Here is a 17232-nt window from a genome sequence, read left to right on the forward strand (position 1 = left end):
ATTACTCCCAAACTCATTATATAGATTGGATACTAATCAATTTTTACCAAAAATAATTCACTTCCTTTAACCTTTACATCGAAAGATATGTGAAAATGCATACTCTATTTTTTCTCAAATTATGAACTTGTTAAGCACACATACATACACGTGCACAAACATACACACACTTATTTCCCCAAGGTAAATAAAATGTAGTTTATTCAATTAAGGAGTAACTAAAATGATTAGTAGCATTTCAGTGCCTTATCTTATAAACAAAACTCATCACTGCACTGTGTTCAAAAGCTTTGGTCATTGTACAGCAGAGAGTTCATTTGATTAAAATTTAGAGAATATCAGGGTTGCAAGGAAGTATATCTTATCTTATTGAACCACACTCTAGTAGTTGAATCCATGGGATGATATCTCTGCCAAGGGATCACTGACTATGGTGTATGCCTCCAGTAAAAAGGAAAAAAAATATACTCTCTAAACACAGACTATTACTAGTAAGACATTTATTAATTGTATTATTACAATTGTTTCTAAAATCCATCATTATTGCAATGGTGAAGAGGTAAATGCAAAGCTAACCTCAGTCAGAAGTGTATTACAGTTAGGTTGACAGTAAATTACAAGAAACATCCACTGACTATAAATCTGTTACAGAATATGTAATACTGTACATTAAAACAGGATGGAGAAGCTACGTGAATTGGCAACATTTTATATCACTAAAAAACCATTGAAAACCTAAAAATGATGCTTGCATATAGCTGCAGATACTAGAAAATCTTTCATTTTAAAAGTTAATTCTGTACCATTCTTTTAAAAAATTTATCATCTGTCAGATGCAGGTATGTATTGTTTATATCAAGTGATATTCGTGCCTAGATATAATTTAAGACCGTTAAATATAAATTCATATTTACTTTCATATAAAAATATATATAAAAATAGAGTATTTAAAGGAGGTGGATATTCGTACTAAGGAACTGATCAATCAAAATAGTTTTATGTTTTTGTATAGTAATGAAATTGAGGTATTTGTACATTTGGCAATTTCAGCTAAATACTGAATTAACCCTCTCAGCCTTTTTCCCCAAAAGGAAAATAATCCTTTAAGAGCCATTGTAACTGTGAGATGTTATCTCACAACAAAGCGTTTGTACAATAAAAAAATTTACTATCTTAAAGTATAGAAGAGAAAGTTCTCAGTACCTAGGATTAGATATGTTTTACATGTATGCCACAGTTTTATAAAAAAATAATTATATGTCTTTTCTAAATCTGGATTAGATACAGTTGCTCAGGAAAATCAAAATACAGTTACTAGTAACAGAGTAGTATTTGTGGACATATACAAATGCTTTCTGGAAATAAATGCCTACGCACTTGAGAATGCTTAATCCTTTGCAAAATATTTACATAAAATATAATTGCAATCTTAAATTATATAGAGCTCTAACAGCAAACAAAAGCTTTCTTAAGTCATACCATCAATGAAACATAATAAAGTAACCCATGAAGAACTATATTTTGTTTCTCACTTTAAAATTACATATTTAATCAACTCAGACTGCAGTTACCCATCCAAGTTCACAGACAGGCTAGGAGGGAATGTTTATGAAAACTACAAAGAATGCAAAGAAATATATTGGTGTTTTAACTGTAAAATATTACACTTCCTATCTCTTTCATAGAATCTCTTAGAATTCCCTGGAGGAGCATTACTATTCTTTTCCTTTCAGTTATAGGATGTTAAAAATCTAGGAAGAAGCGGTTTTCATAAGCATTGGATTCACAAAGCCTAAAGCCTCATCAACGCCATGTTTTCTCCTGGTAAAGCGCACAAGCGTAATCCCCACTTGCAGGTGTAATGTAATCCCTTTTTCCCCTTTCCAATACTAAGGTAACGATAAAGATGATAAGGCAATACTCAAGAGCATTATCTTTTCCCCCCATGTTTCAAATGTCTATATTTCTCTTTATTATCACAATGCAATACCCAGGCCACAGTGGATCTAGTTTATGATTATACTTCAGGTCACCATTTTCTAGTTCTGTCTTTCATCTTGAAACCAGCTGATTTCCACGTGCACATCCTAACTTTATAAAGCTGTAGAAAAAGAAAGTGTTATGGCTTTTTTAGCTACGTGTGCATTGGTGTGTTTGTGTGTGCGGGTGTGCCTCAGCATGGGCGGTGGAACCAAAATACACATAATGCACAGGATTTGGCTGCTAAACCATCGTCCGGGTGAGTGACTTGAATCCTATTCCAAGTTCAGTCCTTCTGCAGAGTCTGCACAGTCCTTTCACTGGCACACATCCTGCTGAGAAGGATTTCAGAGCAAACCTGATTAACTGGACCTCTGACATGATACAGTGATTGAACATTTGTTACAGAGTCTTGTTGTCGTTGTTGTACTTTGCTTTGATTGCTGAAATATTTTCCCACAGTATGATTTCTTGATCGTTTCATTTTAAGAAAGTGATATTCTTTGGATAATTCTGATTTCACTACCTGCAAATAAAGAGCAAAAAAAAAAAAAAAATAGTGAGGCAAAATCAAGGATATTTAAGACCTGCAAAGAGCAGGGTACCTAACTCACAAACTTGGAAAAAACATCTCTAGCACATGGATGTTATAGATGCTGCCCAAAGGGCACGAATATGATTGACATGACCAAGAACCAAGGTAACTTATCTTTCAAAAAGGACCAAGGTTGAAATTAGAATTTCTGCCCCTTTTCTCACCTCAGGGCAGCTGTCTTTAATGCAACTAAGGAGTAGTCTCAGACAGTGTCTCTGCCACACTGCTGTGTGTGTGTGTGTGTGTGTGTGTGTGTGTGTTTAGGCCAGATGCTAACATACAGAGGACACTGACATGCCTTTGCTGAGTCACTGATTCAAACATGGTACTCTAAGCCTGTCATGGCATCCTTTTATAGAATGATCACTACAACTATTTTCAGAGAAAAGAGAAAATATTTTTGCATTGCACACCCATAAGCTGACGCTGTTACAGTTAGTAGTTTCATTTCTCTGGGCACTTAGTAAGTCATGGAATCTGAAGGAGCAGCCTATGCTCTATTAAGCTAATAACTTTATAAGTGTTTGTACATATGTATAGTTTTACCTTAAAATTGTTTTGAATAGGCAGTGCAAACATTTATAAAGCATAAAAGAGTGTAGAATAAAAAGTTTCCTTCCCATCTCTGCTCCTCACTTTCAGTCACTCAATAGCCTCCCCAGAAGCAACATATATTATAGTTTCTTTGGGATTCTCTTCATGGATAGTTTATGAATATTAACACACACACAAAAAAACAAAGAGGCCATATTTATTGTCTATTTGTACAGTATGTAAAAATTTGCTCTGGTGAAATCCTATAATTGTCAGCTTTAATCACTGGGCTAATATATCTCACGGAGTTAGCAACAAAAGTCAGAGAAAACGAGGTGGGGACCCAGAGAGACTGGGGGAGGGGAGGGTTGAGAAGTAGGGAAAAGAGAAAATACCGGCAAAAATTTTTTGGATGTGTTTACAAATGAATAGCAAATCTTTAATTTCATCAAATTAATGCAACTGTAAGACATTTTCAGTCACTATGGACACATTATTTATTACTGATGACTAATGAAAGCAACACTAGCACATATGGATTTTTTAAAATTCTTTTGAGGGCTAGGTAATGATTTAGGTACGTATTTTTTGATCCCATATAAAACAATGCAATGAAAACAGTTCCAACAATATAGAATATTTGAAAAAAGTAGCATGCGATCTATTTGAAGGTAGGTATTTTAGTTATGTTGTAAGTGAGCGGGAACCATTTTAGAAGAGTTGTTTGAATAGAAATTCTGTAACAGTCTACGCCGAAAGTTAAGAGCAGTGATCTTTAGGTGGAGGAATTATAGGCAATTTAAAATGTATTCTTTGTAAATTTTTGGTCTTGACTTTTTAATTTTACTGCAATGAATGTGCATTACTTTGTAATCGTAAAAACACTGAAGCTATTCCCATTTTGAAGAAAAATATAACAGGAATGCCTTTTAAAGCCAGTATACCCTGCTAACCCCAAATAAATGAATTGTTTTTTTGTAACTATGGGAGGTTTGGCTTTTCACGATCAGGCCCTCAGATGAAGTAACTCTTAAGTAGTTCAGTGAAATCAGCGGGTTGTGGTGAGGAATCCCTATGGATCGTAATTTACAGCTCAGTCTGCAGTTAACCACTGATTAATATTCCAGGTCCCAACGTTGTAAGTTTCTATTATGTGCCGCTCCTTCTACCTCTGTTTGGTTGTACAATAACTTTAAATATGATAGGCTGGGGAGGTGCACCAATGTTTTCCTGAAGGTTTTGTCCATTTTGGAGGAGGTTTGTATTCACCTATGGCAAGATAAGTGAACATTCTTAAGGAAGTTTACTTAAGGAGACACTGAAGCATAAATATTACAGTCAACCCTGAACAAATATTATTCCAATGTTCTGAAGCCAAAATAAGGTTAATTTTGCTTATATAATGTTATCTTAAGTTCTGGCTTTTTCAATTGCCTGATGATTTGCATGCTTATTATATGAAAAATATAAAAAGGTTCATCCCAATGCAAAAAGGTCATATTCCTTAAAAATTTTAATGTTTGGTGTGATTTCAGGGTTGCATTTAATGTTGCATTACCAGTGTTGGATAATGCTAGTTTAAATGCTTACAGCAATCTTGAAAGTGATTCATACAAGGGATATACGAAAAATACCTATTTCCAGTGTATTTGCTGAAGCATGTAGCTTCCACTTGGGAGTATTGTCAGTATTTTGCCAGATCACAGTGGGAAGGTTGATGATATACTTCCATTTTTAAATCACTAAGGTGATCTCTGAGAAAGGAAGATGGAATGATGGCGTCTCCGCCAGCTTCTGAGGACCAGCCTAATGCCTCCTACAGGGAAAGCTTCTATTATGCTATATGAGATTGACCCCTACACAGCCATGCCAGGGATTGGCCCAACAATACCTAAATCAGTTGGTTTCCTTTGAAAACTATTTTTCAGGAAATAATCAAAGATAATGAGTTTCCCAATTCCTTTGTTAAGCCAGTATCACCCTGATGAATCCTAAAACCTGACAAACCTACAGAGAAAGAATGATTTCAATTTTGATTTGTCAAAACACATACATAAAAAAATCCTCCCAAAATGTTATTGCACATGGAATCTAGGAGCATTTAAAGAATCTAGCAGTATTATGGGCTGTATTACTAGCACATACAATTTATTTCAGGAATGTTAAGCTTCAATATTATGAAATATTTTGTCATAGGAGATTACCAAAGAATTATTTGTAGCTATATGATTGTTTGCCCTGAAAACTCAAAGGAATCTACAGTAAAATAAGGAGATATTTTAAAGTTAATATTTAAAAATTATATAGCTTTCTATATTCTATCAATAATTAATAAGAGATATATTAGAGAAAAGATTTCATTACAATATTAAAACAACTTCATCAAGTTCAATGATAATCTATAGGACACAGGTGAAGAATGCGTCAAAAATTTAATGAGACATAAAAGAAAACATGAATAAATGGAAAGACATAACGTGTCAAATCATCCCAAGTTAATTAAAGAGCTATTCCAATTTTAATCACAGCAGGATTTGGGGGTATGTGACAAAGGAATTCTAAAACAGATCTTAAAGAATAAATGTAGGAAAATAGCCAAGACCATCTGGAAAGAAAAAGAAAAGCAGTGATGAGAGGATACTTTCAATACCAGATATTCATTCATCAACAGGACTTGAATCTACCATCAACCTACCATGGACTCAATTTGTTGGCTGTATAAGCCAACTATAAGCAGAATTCAATACTGAGGTAGAAAAAACAGAAATTTTCACACTGCAGGTTAAAGTGTATTTTATAAACTGCCTGTTCCCTAAAAATTTTCATGGAGAAATAAGGTAGTTCTAAATAGCACCCAATGTCATATAAATCCAGTGACCATAAATGTTGACAGCCTAATAGTTTTAATTACACGGGATTAAAATCAAGAGTGTGTGTTTAAAATGGAGCTAAGTGCCAAACTGCTAATAGGGTCTCCAATGAAGAAGGGAGTGAAAATTGAGGGGGTGTGTGTACTGTAAAAACAAAAGTATTTTTGTTTTTATTGTATATACTTATTTAAAAATGTTTAGCATTAGCAAGAATTCATGTAATCCTTTTATAATAGAAAAGCAGTAGAAGAGAAAGTGATGCTGTATCTTACAAAATTAAACTTTATGATTTATTTTTGCCATACAATATCCATCTTTCAATCTTCAGAGTTCTCTGTGTTAGGAAACACATGGAGTAACTCAGATATGGTCCCTACCCTCAAGGGGACTATATAAAGACACATGTCTAAGATACTTGAAGTAAGAACAAGAATGAAATGACTTCAAAGACATTGTCTGAGACTAGATCCCCAAGGTCAGGCACCATGTTGTTTCCATGTAATGAATAGTTCCTTAGTAAGTACATTAAGGAGACAGTGCTAATTTATGGTGGCCATGATAACTTGTTCACACAGCTATTATTTCTTTGAACTTATTTGTAAAATTTGGTGTCTGGTATTGCCGTCAAACTGCTATCTTTGAGTTTCAAAATATTACTGTATTTTACCTACTCTTATTGACTCTAAAGTGGAGGAAGAGGAGTTAGCTACATTTTTAAGTCTTGGAAATGTTATGCAAGTGAAGGATGTTTGATACCTGTACAGTAAAGAGCGAGCTGTTTCTTTCCTTTGATCTTATGTGTAGAAATGTGCCCATGTGAGTCCTTCCAAAATCAGAGGACCATTTGGGGTTACTAAATTCCAACTACAGTGGAGATTGGAATGTGGCTTTGAAAGAGAGGTGTTAGCAATACAAATGTTAGGTTTATCTCTGGGGCATAATAATAGTAAACAACAAAAATGAGCTATTAGAAAACAATGGTGAAAGATTTAGGTCTTGAACCAGAGACAAAGGACTCTAGATGTTTGTGTACAGTGGTCACCTCAATCAGAGACAAATACTAACGTCTTGATGCTTCCAAATGCTTCTCTAAATCTGGGTGCATACGACTCAACAACTGAGAAAGAGACGCATCTACCAAGAGGAAAAAGGAACTACTACATATGGTCAATAACACATACCCATGTGATTGGGGAAATGTTTACATTGCTTGAAACATGAGTGTTAGCTGGAGTTTTATTGTTCTTTTTTGCCACTTTAAAATAATCCAAAGTAACCCCTTGTCTTTAGTTTTGTTGTCATTATTTTCTTTTTGTGACTTTGCTGTGTCAAATTATATTTAAAATTAGGAAGAGAGAGTGAAGGACAATTGGTCTCCATAAATTGTGATAACCTGTTAGATCAGCATTGTTCCCTAATCACAAGTATAAGTGTAATAATAAAAAATTTTTTTTCTCACAGCAATGTTCAAATTTAGATTAAGTTACAAATAGGAATAGACTTTTAAGTAAAGATTATAGTGTTTCAAAACAGTAATAGATTTTTATTATAGTATCTATGGAAACTTGGAGAGGAGTAATTTCGGAGCTGGAATCAAGGGCTGCAATGGGGATAAGATATTACAGGTTATGTAGATGATCACATTTTTCTGTGACTCAGTCCAACAAAAATTCTGTGCTTTGGTGTGTAGAAGTAACTTTTGCTTTCTCTTAGGCTTCTTATATGCTAAGAGGTCTCCCACTTTATGATTGTATATCTTTCCACATCTCTATATAATTAAGGACTTGGGCACACAGACATTTTAGAAGGCATACAAATGCCCATAATTCAACTTGACTTGTTTGGGTCAATGGCTATTGTAAGACTCCCCAAACAAATGAAAAAGTGTTATAAGTTACAGGACAAAAGTACATGGCAACTTTTACTATTAAATTCATGTAACTTCAACACTCAAAACTGATTTCACATAAATAGTCATCAGAATGAATGTGTTACCATGTCAATTAATTGCTGCATCTAAAATAACTATGAATTTTCTCTTTTAAAAATTTAATTTATTTTTATACAGCAGGTTCTTATTAGTTATCAATTTTATACTTATTAGTGTATACATGTCAATCCCAATTTCCTAATTCATCCCACCCCCCTGCCCCTGCCCCGCTGCTTTCCCCCCTTGGTGTCCATACGTTTGTTCTCTACATCTGTGTCTCTATTTCTGCCCTGCAAACCGGTTCATCTGTACCATTTTTCTAGATTCCACATATATGTGTGAATATACAATATTTGTTTTTCTCTTTCTGGCTTACTACACTCTGTATGACAGTCCCTAGATCCATCCACGTCTCTACAAATGACCCAATTTCATTCCTTTTTATGGCTGAGTAATATTGCATTGTATATGTGTACCACATCTTCTTTATCCATTCATCTGTCGATGGGCATTTAGGTTGCTTCCATGTCCTGGCTATTGTAAATAGTGCTGCAATGAACATTGGGGTGCATGTGTCTTTTTGAATTATGGTTTTCTCTGGGTGTATGCCCAGTAGTGGGATTGCTGGATCATGTGGTAATTCTATTTTTAGTTTTTTAAGGAACCTCCATACTGTTCTCCATAGTGGCTGTGTCTTTTTTTTTAAATTTAATTTATTTTTTTATATAGCAGGTTCTTATTAGTTATCTATTTTATACATATTAGTGTATATATGTCAATCCCAATCTCCCAATTCATCACACCACCCCCCCCTCAATTTACATTCCCACCAACAGTGCAAGAGGGTTCCCTTTTCTCCACATCCTCTCCAGCATTTGTTGTTTGTAGATTTTCTGATGATGCCCATTCTAACTGGTGTGAGGGGATACCTCATTGTAGTTTTGATTTGCATTTCTCTAATAATTAGTGATGTTGAGAAGCTTTTCATGTGCTTCTTGGCCATCTGTATGTCTTCTCTGGAGAAATGTCTATTTAGATCTTCTGCCCATTTTTTGACTGGGTTGTTTTTTTTTTAATATTGAGCTGCATGAGCTGTTTATATATTTTGGAGATCAATCCTTTGTCCGTTGATTCGTTTGCAAATATTTTCTCCCATTTTGAGGGTTGTCTTTTCGTCTTGTTAATAGTTTCCTTTGCTGTGAAAAAGCTTTTAAGTTTCACTAGGTCCCATTTGTTTATTTTTGTTTTTATTTCCATTACTCTAGGAGGTGGGTCAAAAAAAGATCTTGCTGTGATTTATGTCAAAGAGTGTTCTTCCTGTGTTTTCCTCTAAGAGTTTTATAGTGTCTGGTGTACTATGAATTTTCAAAAAGCCAATATAAGAAGGGAAAGCTTGGTGAATTGGAAAAGTGTCAGGCAGATTACAAGCAAATACCTTTTCTAAAACTGATCTTGACTTGAATAACACCCAAGGAACTTCTGATGTGGTTCCAGATCCACAGAACAAAATAGAAAACAATTTTCAGTGGTGCAAGTGTTCCAAAATCGCTAGACCAGATTAGGGGGGAATGTTCTGATTACAAATGTGTTTCACAATCATGGGTAGGGTCTGAGGAATGAGGGTAATTGTTTTTTAAGGCTAGAAAACATGAGCTTGACCAGGCAAAACCTGCTAACACAGTCTTTTAAGATAAATGTATATTATTGAAGTACTTTTTATTTGGTATAGTCATTCTGCATTCAATCCAAGATCCAGTCACAAAAGTTATGACCAGCTGCAAAAGTAGTTTAAGAATTCACAGAAATAGAATAAAAATAAAGTGACAGACAATAGCTAGAAGCCAGTCCTTATAATTTCATTTCAGGAAATCATGCAATTTTTACAGATAATAAGGAATTCTTTCATCTACCCCCCCACCCCCAATATTTAATTATGGCCACATGAAACAAGCTATGTTTTGAGTGAAGGGAGTCCAACTTCTGAATGGGTCAAAGATGCTGAGGATTAGAGGGCAAGACTAAAGTTTTCTTTAGGAATGAGGATTTGTTTTTTTCTTTTTGTTTTTGGTGTTTCCAGATATGCAATGTCTCTGTCTCCCATCCTACCTCCAAATCTTCAACCCTTTTTACCGGACAGCTGAGGCTTTTTCATTCCTGTCCCCAGTCAGAGCTCAGTTCCTGACTTTGGGAACAAATTCTGCTCTGAAGTGGGAAGATTCATTAGAGGGAACTACAGATCAGTAGTTTACCAATTTCATGTTAAACTGTTGGTTCTATCTTGCACTTCTACGCAGTTCCCCAGAGACTAACTCCCTGTCTTAAACTCAGTTTCCTAAGTGGGTGAGTATTCATGTAACTGGATTCTTGATACTATTTGAATAACCTTTGTTAGTCTAATTGATTTCAAGCTACGTTACTTCCCTGCTCTATTTAGATGGATATGTTGTGTCTTGGAATCTATTTTGATCTTAACTCACAGGTGTTTGTTTCCATCCATCTCTCCTGAACGTAGAATTTTTATTTAAGAATATGGCACTATTGGGAGTTCCCTGGTGGCCTAGTGGTTAGGATTCTGAGTTTTCACTGCCATGGCCCGGGTTCAATCCCTGGTAGGGGAACTGAGATCCTGCAAGCTGCACAGTGCAGCAAAAAAAAAAAAAAAAAAAAAAAATATATATATATATATATATATATATATATATATATGGCACTAAAATGTTATTTCGAAAACGATTTGTGTGGACCAACATTTCTCACTGCTGGAATCATTGTAGGGATTTGCCTAGCACTATCCTGGCCTTTTTAAAAGAGATCTTCTACTAGGCCATTGCATTTCTTGTCAGAAGAGCTCTCCAGCATCCTGTCTGAGGTGGCAGATGACTGACCATTTAGGGGGCTTGGGGAGAAGTTTAGGGGCTCTACTTTTCAGCAGCCAATTTCACTTTCGGCTTTCTGATTTCAGCTTCTAGATTAGTTTGCTCTTTGCTTTCCCTGTGTTTCTGAGTCTAGACTCTCTGCTGTTCAACTTTAAAAGAAATCATATGTATGGGTGTAGGTTTTTGACTGCATGGGTTGGGATAAGGGACTCAGGGTCCACCAGTTTTGCACACAGACTTTTAACCAATTGTTTTCTGACGTGTGCTGTAGCCCTGCCTTCCTCAGCACGTGGCTCCTTCAGGTCTGAGCCATTCAGAGGATCCGTGGGGTCAAGGGTGCCCCTCCTATAACTGGTGTTTCTCCTCTCTAAGCACTTTTTTTTTTTAGGGAAAATATGAACTTTTATTTTTTAAAGCTAGGAACAAATTTTTAATATACTTTTTAGTTTTTATTGAAATATAGTTGATTTACAGTGTTGTGTTAGTTTCAGGTGTACAGCAAAGTGATTCGTGCATATATATATCTATTCTTTTTTAGATTCTTTTACATTATAGGTTATTATAAGATATTGAGTATAGTTCCCTGTGCTATACAGTAGGTCCTTGTTAGGCACTTTACATTGTAAATTCCTTTGCAGGCTAAGTCAAACTTCTATAAAATGAATTCTGTCTGTTATGAGTTATTTCTTATTCTGTCTTTTTTTGGGTGGTGGTGGTGGTGAAGATTTATGTCTTTAAAGTCTTTTTCGTGGAGTTTCAAGTGGAAGAGAAGATAAATGCTTGTGGTCAATCTGCCACATTTAATCTGTACTCCAAGCGTGATTTCAGACCTTATTGTCTATGCTAGTTTTCCCAAAGTGTGTTTACTGAGGTGTTAATAGCTGTTATTAAAAAAAGAAAAGTGGTTCTGTGGCCAACATTTTGGGAAAAACTGGGTCAAACTAAGCTAAACCGTTTCTTTGCTGTAAGGGCTTTTGGGATCATTTAATATACTAATACTATTTAAGAATCCTTAAAGTGGAGGGGGATACAATATTTCCCAAACCCCAGATCCTGTTTTCACCAGGCTAGAACGCTAAAACCTAAAGTAGGAAAAATGCTAATCAAAGCAGTTCAAAGTCCATCTCAGCTTGGCACTTAAAGGTTGGTAGTGAAACCTCCAGAAATAAGCATTCATTGCACAGAATATGAGATGAAATAGTGATGGGTCAGCATCTCTTTCTAAGGCATGTTGACATTCCATGTTCCAGTACTGCAGAGGTTGGGCTGGATAACTGCCTCCTGGGGATATAGTACCAGTGCAACGTAGAGTGACTGACACTTTTCTTTGTTCATCCTCCATTATAACTGTCCTTCTTAAGAGAGATACCCTGATGTTATTGGGTATCCACCATTCCACAGAGGGTGGTCCCTTTGGAAGAGGATTTTGTACCAATCCATCTCAGGAAAGGTTGGGCTCCATTATGGCTAATGAGTTCATTCTCACCAGGCACCGATCTTGAATCCAATCGGCCACTAGAGAAGGCTAGAATTCACTTGCAGATGGAATGAACATGAGTTATTTTACACAGAAAGGACTGTTTAGAATTATCTTCCAAAAAATGGGGTGTGGGAATGGTAGGTAGTGAAAGCTTCTGTGACTCTTCTTTAGTTACAGAGCCATTGAAAGATTTCAGGTGACACCATTCCATTTGCAGTGTAGAAACATTACACTTGGTGAGGGCAGGAAAGATGAACTCAAGTAGTTCAAAGTGAAGGTTCCAAGAGGAAGACATTGTAATAGTCTAGGGCAAATGAATGACAGGGAAGAAGACCTTCCATCTCACCTTGTTCATTTACCAGCACCCTACCAACTATTTACCAGTGTCCTTGACCTGGTCCTCTCCCACACTGTCAGGAGCGTTCCTCTACCAGCCCTACCCACTCCTGTGTACTCACTCTACCCCTTAGTATTAACTATTCCCCCTCTGCCCATAAACATGCCACAGTTGTTCCTCCTATAAACTGTCCCTAGATCACTTTCTCTTCTAAATCCAATATCTTCCCCTCTTTCTTATTGTTACTTGTTGAAAGGTGTTACCTTTTCTCACTTCTTACACCTCTTCATTCTATTGTAGTTTACTCCCTGCCCTCAATATTTTACTGAAACTACTCTTAATATGGTAAGAAAGGACCTTATCAATGCCAAAAATCAATGACTATTTTAAAATCCCTATAGAGTTATCTATTACACTGGACAACATTAGCCCTGTTTCGATCTCTCCTTACACATTTTCACTTTTTGGTTTTCCATGGCACCCCACTCTACTAGAGCTTTCCTCTAACAGTTTATTCTCTAAATTCAAATGCTCCTATTTCTCCCAACTTGGCTTAAATATTGGTGTTTCCGAGGGTTCCTTCCTCAACTCTTCTCACTTTCTTTGGATGATCTATTTTCATCGTTTCGACTATTATCTATTTTCTGAGGACTTCCAACTTTTTAATCTCCAGCCCCACCCTGTCGCTCAAGCTTCAGATGTGTATCTCCAACTGCCTGTTAGGATGCTCCACTTGGATGTCCCACAGGCATCTCAAACACAATATGTTCAAAACGGAATTCATCTTTTCCCTAAGCCTGTAGCTTCTCAGTTACTCTCTGTCTCAATTGCCGGTTCAGTTCTCTAATCCGTCACCCAAGTTCGGAATCATCTTTGATTCTTCCTACTCCCTCATGCCACTCATAAGATCTACAGATACATATTTAATAGGGCTTCTATTTGTCTGCTTCTCTCTTATGATTGCTGTCTCTGTCCAGGTTTGGGTGAGCCTTTATCATCTCTTACTTGACTTCTGAAAAAGTCTCCTAACTTCTCTCCCTGGCTGAGTCCTTTTCAAATCTTCCCTCCTCATGGTTCTCAGACTTACCTATTTGAAACAAAGATGCGATCGTCTCACTTCTCTCCAAAACCTTTCATTGACTCTCCATCACTTAGAGGATAAAGTCTAAGCTTTTACCATGATCTGGCCCTAGCCTACTTTTCCCAGTCCCCTTTTATAATTGATGTTCTACAATATACAGAATTGCTTGTGATTTCCTGAGAACATCAGGTTATTTCAAAGCTACTTTGGTTCACATTGTCTTAGGGGTTGGAATGGTTCCTTCTGCTATTATCTTACTACTTGACTAGGACCAACTCATCCTTTAATAATAAACTTGGGTAGTTTTCAAGGAGAGGTTCACTCAATCCTCAGATTGGATTAGGTGCCCCTTCTTGGTATTATTACAATACCTTATTATATCTCTTTAACGTATTGTTTCATAGTATGGATTTTTATGTCTGACTCTCTGACTACAATGTGTTAAAGGTAGAAAATGTGTCTTATTTATTTTTGCATTATTGCTGTTTAGCTCAAGAACTGGACTCAAAAGATAAATATTGGACAATTAAGTAAAAGAATAAACGTGGTCGAGGCAAGTGGAACAGAGTATGGGGAAAGACTTGGAAGAATATTTACGAGGTAAACAGGATTTGGTAACTAGCTGGTTGGAAGTTGCTAGGGGGCTGAAGAAAGATAAGGAGGAGTCAAGGATGACCCTAGCTTGTAAATGACAGTGCAAGAGAGTAAATTCAGGAATACAAGAGAACAAGAGAGCATAAGGGGAATATTAATTCTCAATTCGGAAACATGTTGAGTTTGAGATGCGTATAGGAATTCTACAAAATGTTTTCCTACTTCATTTGACAGCAGTTAGTACAATGCCTACATAGACACTCAAAAATTTGTTGAATTAGATTTCTATTACTAATTTATTAAAAATAGCCATGCTGATAGTTAAATTCTGGGATCTGCTATGTAAGATAACTATACTTGAATCAGTTATTTTTTCTTGAAAAGTCAATATTTCAGTTTTTTAGACAGATGAATTTAAAGGCTTTTTTCTTCAACTGTGCTCATAATAAACTTTGAAAGTTTGAAGGAAAAAGAGAAAACCTTTAGGTCCACAATACAGAAGGAAAACATTTCTAGGCCAGATAAGCTTTTGTTAATTTAATTAAGATTAAATAATAACAGGAAATCATCTCTGACAAAGAACTGAAAACCTCTTCTTTCCAAGGTGCAAGAATCAAAGGAAACTTGTTGATATTAGAGCTGGGCAGTGATGCCGGAAGGTTTCTGTGTTTTGTTTTGTTTTGTTTTTGACTGAGTCAGAAGCTAGAGCGACATCTGCCAGAAAACAGAGACATCATAGAAAGTTTGTGCAACTGGTTAGACTGACTAATAATCACATAACAGTTGGCTGTGGATTTGCCCCTTCTGCAGCCAGGTTTGGGCTGGTAATATGTTTGTATCCTTTCCAGGTTTTAGCTCACTCACAGTAGATGTTTGCCACATAACTAAAGGCACCATCCAAAACCACTCTTCGGCGAGAGCTACCTGGATCCTGTTTGTTGTCCTATATAAACACTGGGAAAACAAATTCCACTTCTACCCATGAAGAGAAACACCTGCTTTTCTAATCAGCAGGAACATTTTAGTCGAAATTGATGCATACCAGTTGGGAAATTGTTTATAGATTCATGGTGGCAACATATCCTCTCTTGGTGACTTGACAGATGAAAGAGACACCCCAAGACCTTTAATCTCACCTATGGCAGCAAGAGCCCACTGGAGCAGGTTTGTTATGTCTAGGATAGAATTCTCACCACAAATCAAAGAGAACACATCGAAATCTCACTGTGATGATTACAGCAATCCTTCTCAGGTATCTATGAATCTATAGTGGGAATGGTTTAATTGAACACGAAAAGATATAAGGCTCCCAAACCCAAATTCTTATTGCTCTAATACAGTAGATCTTAATGCTTGCTTTTACTGTACGACAAATTCCTTTCCCAGCTCCTGAGTCCAGCACAGAGGAAGAAATGGTTGTTATTAATGAATTTCTGCCTTTAATGTTTTGTATGAGACCAATAATCTATGTTTTCTCAGCTTACCACATTCACCATCAAATCATCCTTTGCAAAAAGCTTTAGATTTTCTTGATTGTTTATAATAAGCTAACAGTGACTCAAGATGTTTGGTGATGGTTTAGAAAGATTATAAAACATCCGTGTCAGCACTGGAAACTTCCTGAGGTACAAGTGGTACAAATTGTTCAAGAGTTAAGCAACAATTATGCCCAAGTGATGAATGGGTTTAGAGACTTTGTGATAAAGCGAGTCAGCTGAGAAAGATGATCTTATCAGTTCTATGTTGTAACTGGAAAGGCAAATGCTTCCAGAAGTATTTCAGCTCCAACATGAAAACATCAAAATGGATAACACTGCTCGAGAATCAACAGAGATAATTTGGGCAATACCTATATAGCTTGCCATCAAGATGGCACACATTAGAAACAGGGTTTAATAAAACACAGTTTGTATATAATAATTGCACACAAAAAATTATAAAATCAAATAAGTGAAGTAATTTTACCTGACATGCTTAAATCATGATTATGAAAATTAAGGATGGTTTTTATTAGTAATAATTATAAGTCAATATTCTAGTTCTGATGGCTCAAAGAGTCTTTACTGTAGTTCTCAAATTCCATGACTCTTACTGTCAACTGGTTGATCCTGTGACAATCATGTGGGAAGGGCATCTTCTGTTTTTATTTTTTATTTTGTTTTAGCTGCACTGTGTGGCTTGTGGGAGTTTAGTTCCCCGACCAGGGATCAAACCCGGGCCCTCAGCAGTGAGAGCGTGGAGTCCTAACCACTGGACGGCCAGGGAATTCCCGCATATTTTGTTTTTAATTGGAGCCACGTGGGAAATCAGTACAGGACTTCTCTTTTTTAGACTTCCAGAGCACTACAGCTGAAAAAAGAAAAACAGGTACCCTCCCCCAAAATACTAACTGGAGACACATCATGTAAAAATAAATAAGTAAACCTTTTCTAAAAGAGGCAAAAAACCTCTGTATGTTGTCATATGTATGTTGTCTTTCAAAGCCCCCATTTTCTGTGGGTTTGGCAACCTTTGGCTTCTTTTTACAGCCAAAATGGTTATGGTGATACTGGGTTGGCTCAGCTGCAAGTTCAATTTCTTCCTCTTCCAAGCTACCTGCTCTTGTATTTCTAAGCCTTGACCTTTTGCAAATAGGAAAGGCACTGGAAGGATATTTTCTTATGGAAGAAGTAAGTAGACACACAGTATCTACAGCTTAAAAATCTGATCTGCAACAGCATGGCCAAGCTTCAAGTTGCTAAAATGCCATGCTCTCAGCTGTTGGTGGAGGCTCTCGCTTCTCTGAGATGCAGTTCCATTGCCACACAAAAATATAACATGAATTCATTAGCAGAACATACAGAAGAACCAATGCAGTGTCAATAACTTTTGGATATTCATAAAAATCTGAGGATCAAGATGGATTCTGATAGTCATCTTAGGGCTGAAAAACAGGATCAGAAGAAACCTTTAGTT

General features: G+C 36.3%; 1 protein-coding gene across 1 annotated transcript in view; it reads right to left on the reverse strand.

Annotated features, from left to right (window-relative positions):
• Positions 1-239: 239 nt before the first annotated feature.
• Positions 240-17232, reverse strand: part of CPED1 (cadherin like and PC-esterase domain containing 1) — a 292803-nt gene continuing 275810 nt past the window's right edge. Inside the window, 1 exon segment of the mRNA XM_036864402.1 lies at positions 240-2506. Within this exon segment, the coding sequence (XP_036720297.1) occupies positions 2267-2506 (240 nt within the window). The 3' untranslated portion in view covers positions 240-2266.

This window comes from Balaenoptera musculus, chromosome 9 (assembly GCF_009873245.2).
Source record: "Balaenoptera musculus isolate JJ_BM4_2016_0621 chromosome 9, mBalMus1.pri.v3, whole genome shotgun sequence".
Taxonomy (NCBI): Eukaryota; Metazoa; Chordata; class Mammalia; order Artiodactyla; family Balaenopteridae; genus Balaenoptera; species Balaenoptera musculus.